Raw genomic sequence first — 6,975 nt, forward strand, 5'->3', positions numbered from 1 at the left:
CCCACCCCAATATCAACCCCCCTCTGTGCCACTCCCCCCAGATCCCCGATCCCAATTTTTGTTGGTTCCTTTTTCCCGGGAATCTCCCAGGAGGAGGATTTCCAGCGGCCGGGCAGCCGCGAGGAGGCGCAGCAGCTGCTGGAGCTGGAGCGGCTCCGCGTGGAGCGCGCCATGGAGCGCCAGCAGAAGGAGATGCTGGAGGATCACCGCTGGCTCCGCCAGGAGGTCCAGAGCCTGGTGAGCCCCCCCGCCATCCCAAAACATCCCTCGGGAATCGGGGAAAGGAGCGGGAATCCCAGCATGGATCCAGTTTGGGGATTCCTGAAGAATTCCGCGATGGGATGGGTTGGGTTGGGATGGGATGGGATGGGATGGGATGGGGACAGCGGGGCCAGGCCCGGGGATGGGATCGGGATGTGGGACCTGGATGTGGAGGTGGGAGGGGGTTGGGATATGGATGGCAGGTTTGGGATGGAGATTTGGGATTCGGGATACGGATGCCGGGTTTGGGAAGGGGATGCAGGGGCCGGGGATGGGATTGGGATGCGGATGCCGGAGGTTGGATGGGGCCGGGATGGCGATGCCGGGTTTGGGATGCAGATTCGGGATTCGGGATTTGCCTGCAGGGGCCGGGGATAGGATTGGGATGGAGATGCCGGGGTTGGGATGGCGATGCTGGATTTGGGATGCGGATTTGGGATTCGGGATGCGGCTCCCGAGGCAGGGATGGGATGGGGATGGGGATGCCGGGGCCGGGATGGGGTCGGGATGCGGATGCCGGGTTCGGGATGCGGATTTGGGATTCGGGATGCGGCTGCCGGGGCCGGGATGGGGTCGGGATGCGGATGCCGGGTTCGGGATGCGGATTTGGGATTCGGGATGCGGCTGCCGGGGCCGGGATGGGGTCGGGATGCGGATGCCGGGTTCGGGATGCGGATTTGGGATTCGGGATGCGGCTGCCGGGGCCGGGATGGGGTCGGGATGCGGATGCCGGGTTCGGGATGCGGATTTGGGATTCGGGATGCGGCTGCCGGGGCCGGGATGGGGTCGGGATGCGGATGCCGGGTTCGGGATGCGGATTTGGGATTCGGGATGCGGCTGCCGGGGCCGGGATGGGGTCGGGATGCGGATGCCGGGTTCGGGATGCGGATTTGGGATTCGGGATGCGGCTGCCGGGGCCGGGATGGGGTCGGGATGCGGATGCCGGGTTCGGGATGCGGATTTGGGATTCGGGATGCGGCTGCCGGGGCCGGGATGGGGTCGGGATGCGGATGCCGGGTTCGGGATGCGGATTTGGGATTCGGGATGCGGCTGCCGGGGCCGGGATGGGGTCGGGATGCGGATGCCGGGTTCGGGATGCGGATTTGGGATTCGGGATGCGGCTGCCGGGGCCGGGATGGGGTCGGGATGCGGATGCCGGGTTCGGGATGCGGATTTGGGATTCGGGATGCGGCTGCCGGGGCCGGGATGGGGTCGGGATGCGGATGCCGGGTTCGGGATGCGGATTTGGGATTCGGGATGCGGCTGCCGGGGCCGGGATGGGGTCGGGATGCGGATGCCGGGTTCGGGATGCGGATTTGGGATTCGGGATGCGGCTGCCGGGGCCGGGATGGGGTCGGGATGCGGATGCCGGGTTCGGGATGCGGATTTGGGATTCGGGATGCGGCTGCCGGGGCCGGGATGGGGTCGGGACTTTTCCCCCTTTTTTTCCTCATTTTCCCCCATTTCCCCCTTTCCCCCCTCTTTTTCCCCATTTTCCCCCATTTCCCCCCTCTTTTCCCCCTTTTCCCTCCATTTCCCCTCCTTTTTCCCCATTTTTCCCCCTTTTCCCTCCTTTTTTCCCATTTTTCCCCCTTTTCCCTCCTTTTTCCCCATTTTTCCCCCTTTTCCCTCCTTTTTTCCCCATTTCCCCCCCACCTGACACCATCTCTCCTCCCTTTTCCAGGATCCCAAGGTGTTCCTGAACAACAACATTCCCCCGGTGAGCGATCCCAGACTTTTTTGGGAACATCCGGCACCTCCTCCTTCCCTTTCCGATCAACATTCACTCCTTTATTTGGGAAAATTATCCGGAAAACGGGAAATCCCGAGGGGGGGGAGGGCTGCATCCCAGGATCCTTCCCGACATTCCAGCAGGGACGAATTTTGGGGCTCCTCCTCCCTCTTCCCTCCCTCCATCCCGAATTTTGGGGCTCCTCCTCCTTCTTCCCTCCCTCCATCCCGAATTTTGGGCTCCTCCTCCCCCTTCCCTCCCTCCATCCCAAATTTTGGGGCTCCTCCTCCCTCCATCCCGAATTTTGGGGCTCCTCCTCCTTCTTCCCTCCCTCCATCCGGAATTTTGGGGCTCCTCCTCCCTCTTCCCTCCCTCCATCCCGAATTTTGGGGCTCCTCCTCTCTCCATCCCGAATTTTGGGGCTCCTCCTCTCTCCATCCCGAATTTTGGGGCTCCCCCTCCCTCCATCCTGAATTTTGGGGCTCCTCCTCTCTCCATCCCGAATTTTGGGGCTCCTCCTCCCTCCATCCCGAATTTTGGGGCTCCTCCTCCCTCCATCCCGAATTTTGGGGCTCCTCCTCCCTCCATCCCGAATTTTGGGGCCTCTAATTCCCGCTTTTTCCCCCCTGCTCAGCTCCTCCCGGAGAAGGAGACGGATTACAGTGAGTTCCTGCCGATTCCCACCCCGCAATTCCCACCTGGAAACGTTTCCCCCCGGATGCTCCACCAGTGAAATCCCATTTTTCCCCGAGCTGTTTATCCCGAAAAATTCGGGATCGGGGATCCAGTGGGAAGCTGGGACTGGGCAGGGAAGGCCGGGGAGGGGACGTGGCTGAGATCCCGGGATTCCGCGGCATTCCCACGTTTCCCCGGGATCCTCTGGAATGATTTTCCTTCCTTTTCCCTCCTTCCCGGCACAGCGCAATTCACGGGGCCGCCCCAGAAGCCTCCGAGACTCGGGGCTCAGGTGAGTCCTGGGACGGATCCCAATCCTCCTTTTCCGCCTCCGGAATCGGCGGGGTGGGAATTTCCCGGCCATTCCCAGCTCCGGAGGGGTCGGACGGGATCGGGATCGTGGGTGGGATCGGGATCGTGAGCGGGGCTGACCAGGATTTCCCAAAGAATTCTGGGATGGTTTGGGTGGGAAGGGACCTTCAAGATCATTCCAAGGAATCACATCCCAAAATCCCAGGGTGATCCAACCTTTCCTTGGACATTCCCAGGGATCCAGGGATTCTCTGGAAATTCCAGCCCAGCCAGGAATTCCTTCCCAAGATCCCAAAATCCCGACCCTCTGGCCATGGTGGGAGCCATTCCCTGTCCTGCCATTCCAGGCCCTTTTCGCAAATCCCTCTCCAGCTCTCCTGGCTTGGATCCATCCCCATCCCGACTCCTCCTGGAGAAGGAATTTCAGGATCCAGGGAATTCCCTGGGAATTTGGGCCTCCAGGGAGGGTCTCCCTTCCTTTTTCCTGAATTCCATAAAAATCCCTGGGGATGGATCCTGAGCGTCCTTGATCCCAGAATCCCGGAATGGTTTGGGATGGGATCCATGGACCTTCAATCCCACCCCAGGGACACTTCCCACATCCCAGGGTGATCCAAATCCTCCCTTGGACACTGCCAGGGATTCTCTGGGAATTCCAGCCCCGCCGGGAATTCCTTCCCAAGATCCCAGCATCCCAAGCTCCCCTTTCCCACTGGAAGCCATTCCCTGGCTCCTGGCCCTCCAGCCCTTTCCCAAATTCCAGCTCTCCTGGAGCCTCTGGAAAAGGCTCCAAGGATTCCCTGGATCCTTCCCTGACCCAGCTGCACATTCCCAGCTCTCCCAGCCTGGCACTGGATCCATCCCCATCCCGACTCCTCCTTGAGAAGGAATTTCGGGATCCAGGGGCTTCACTTGGAATCTCCAGGAAGGGTCTCCCTTCCCTTTTCCATCCCAGAATTCCATAAAAATCCCTGGGGATGGATCCTGAGTGTCCTTGATCCCAGAATCCCGGAATGGTTTGGGATGGGATCCACGAACCTCCAATCCCACCCCATTCCACGGACATGGAATAATTCCCTCTCCCAGGTTGCTCCAAGCCCCATCCCACCTTCCGCAGGGCTGGGACCACCACGACCCCTGCGGGCAGACGTCGATCTTCCATTTTTCCCGGGATTTCTGATCCCGGGATTTCTGATCCCGTTATCCCTGTTTCCCCTCAGCCCATCCAGCCGGCGCCCACGGCCAACCTGGACCGCACGGACGATCCGGTCTACGGGAATGTCATGGATCTGGTGCGGGCCGTGCTGCAGCTGAAGAACCAGATCAGCCAGGTGCCCCCCGAGGGATACATCCTGGTGGTCAAGGTAGGCAGCAATTCCCTGGAATTCCCTGGAATTCCCTGGGAGGTGGGAATCAGTCTCCGGAGCGGCTCCTGCCATCTTGGGAAGGGGCTGTGTCCGTGAGAGGGAGCGATTCCCAAATTTCCGGCTGCTCCTCCATTGGATCCTTGGACCAGTGGTGGAGTCTCCAACATTCCCTGCTCCTCTGCTGGGTCCTTGGATCCATGGTGGGACCCAATTCCCACATTCCCGGCTCCTCCCTTGGATCTGTGGTGGAATCTCCAACAATCCCTGTTGCTCTCTTGGATCTTGGGATCCATGGTGGGACCCAATTCCCACATTCCCGGCTCCTCCCTTGGATCTGTGGTGGAATCTCCAACAATCCCTGTTGCTCTCTTGGATCTTGGGATCCATGGTGGGACCCAATTCCCACATTCCCGGCTCCTCCCTTGGATCTGTGGTGGAATCTCCAACAATCCCTGTTGCTCTCTTGGATCTTGGGATCCATGGTGGGACCCAATTCCCACATTCCCGGCTCCTCCCTTGGATCTGTGGTGGAATCTCCAACAATCCCTGTTGCTCTCTTGGATCTTGGGATCCATGGTGGGACCCAATTCCCACATTCCCGGCTCCTCCCTTGGATCTGTGGTGGAATCTCCAACAATCCCTGTTGCTCTCTTGGATCTTGGGATCCATGGTGGGACCCAATTCCCACATTCCCGGCTCCTCCCTTGGATCTGTGGTGGAATCTCCAACAATCCCTGTTGCTCTCTTGGATCTTGGGATCCATGGTGGGACCCAATTCCCACATTCCCGGCTCCTCCCTTGGATCTGTGGTGGAATCTCCAACAATCCCTGTTGCTCTCTTGGATCTTGGGATCCATGGTGGGACCCAATTCCCACATTCCCGGCTCCTCCCTTGGATCTTGGGATCAATGGTGGGAACAATTCCAGTACTTCCTTCTCCTCCTTGGGATCCTTGAACCAATTCCCAGCTCCTTCCTTGGATCCATGGTGGGAGCAATCCCAGCATTCCCAGCTCCTCCCATGATCCTTGGATCAATGGTGGAATCTCCAACAATCCCTGTTGCTCTCTTGGATCCTTGGATCCATGGTGGGACCAATTCCCACATTCCCAGCTCCTCCCTTGGATCCATGGTGGGAGCAATTCCCACATTCCCAGCTCCATCTTGGCTCAGCGGTTGGAGATTCTCCCACCACTCCCCTCTCCCGGACAGAACCCTCCCCTCCGCCGCCCAAACTATTCCCAGCAGGAATCCATCCCTGGATCCATCCCTGGATCCACCCCAACCCTTCCTTCCCGCAGAACATCGGCCTTTCCCTACGGAAGCTCATCGGGAGCGTCGACGACATCCTTCCCAACCTTCCGTCCTCTTCCCGCACCGAGGTAGGAACGCCGCCAGCGGGTTGGGGTGGGGGGTGACATTCCCGGAAATTTTCCCCCAAAAAAACCCCCGGAATTCCCTGAAAAAATTCCCTCCCCCCAAAAAATCCCTCCCAGATCGAGGGCACCCAGAAGCTCCTCAACAAGGACTTGGCCAACCTCATCAGCAAGATGCGCCTGGCGCAGCAGAATTCCGGCACTTCCCTGAGCGCGGAATTCCAGCGGCAGATGCTGACGGCTTCCCACGCCCTGGCCGTGGACGCCAAGAACCTTCTGGACGCCGTGGACCAGGCCAAGCTCCAGGCCGAGCTGGTCAAGCCGTGCTCGGAATGAGGTGGAAAATTCCGGATTCCGGGAGGAGTCGGCTCCTGGCGGCGCCTCCCGTTGGTTTTTTCCCGCTCTCCCTCTTCCCGCTCCTCCTGCAGCCGCCTCGTGTCTGTCAGTGTCGCGTCGCTCTTCGGAAGACGGGAGGCATCCGGTGGGGTTTTCCTCGGAAAAAAAAAAGGGGGTTTTGGGGTTTTTCCTTGGAAAAAAAAAAAGGGGTTTCGGTAGGGGGGGGGCGCGGATCCGGCGGGATCCATCCCGGCGCGTCCATGGATCCATCCTCTGAGCGCGGATGGCCGCGGGCGGCACGGCGGGACGGGGACCTGGAGCGTGCCGGGAGCCGAGGGCGCACGGATTTCGGGGAGGAGCCGGAATTCCCGCCGGCGTTTTCCCCGTGGAAGTTGTACAGCGGAGTTTATTTAACGACGGCGAGCGGGAGCCGCTTCCGGAGCCTTCGGAATTCGGGGAGGGATTGGGGACCCCCCCCCGCCAAGGATGGCGGCCTCGGGAAGGGACACAAACCTGGAGAACGTTGCCTCTTCCAGCTGCGTTATTCCCAAGTTTTGTGTGAGCGCCGCCGGCAAAACCGCGCGGCTCCGGCGGGGTTTGTGCTTCCGGTTGGGAACCGGGCGATTCGGGCTTTTCCCCAGCGTTTTTCCCGCAGTTTTCCCAAGTTTTTTGGTTTGTTTTTTTTTTTTTTCCCCCCCACCCCAGCTTTGATAAACCGTGCACCAGATCCTGCCATGGCCTGTCCTTCCTGTCGTTCCCCTGGAATTTCCATGGGAAGAGGAATGGTTGGGATGGTCGGAGACTTCTTGGGATGGTGGGAACGGAATTGCCCATGGAATGGGATGAGCGTTTTGGGAATGCCCAAAGTGGGGCTTTCCCAAAAAAGGGTGGAGGGGTCAAGGTCACATTTGGGGTCA

At 60.0% G+C, this 6,975-nt stretch overlaps 1 protein-coding gene across 1 annotated transcript; it reads left to right on the forward strand.

Annotated features, from left to right (window-relative positions):
* Nucleotides 1-90: 90 nt before the first annotated feature.
* Nucleotides 91-6,772, forward strand: LOC121363790 (protein-tyrosine kinase 2-beta-like; the record flags this gene model as incomplete). The annotated part of the gene is made up of 7 exons (XM_041486434.1): nucleotides 91-237; nucleotides 1,946-1,981; nucleotides 2,628-2,655; nucleotides 2,914-2,960; nucleotides 4,201-4,344; nucleotides 5,648-5,728; nucleotides 5,843-6,772. Coding segments are annotated over 7 exons (699 nt in total), but the record flags the coding sequence as incomplete, so codon positions are not given.
* Between the last annotated feature and the right edge of the window lie 203 nt (nucleotides 6,773-6,975).

The sequence above is a fragment of the Pyrgilauda ruficollis genome, unplaced genomic scaffold (assembly GCF_017590135.1).
Source record: "Pyrgilauda ruficollis isolate IOZ18807 unplaced genomic scaffold, ASM1759013v1 scaffold762, whole genome shotgun sequence".
NCBI classification, from domain to species: Eukaryota; Metazoa; Chordata; class Aves; order Passeriformes; family Passeridae; genus Pyrgilauda; species Pyrgilauda ruficollis.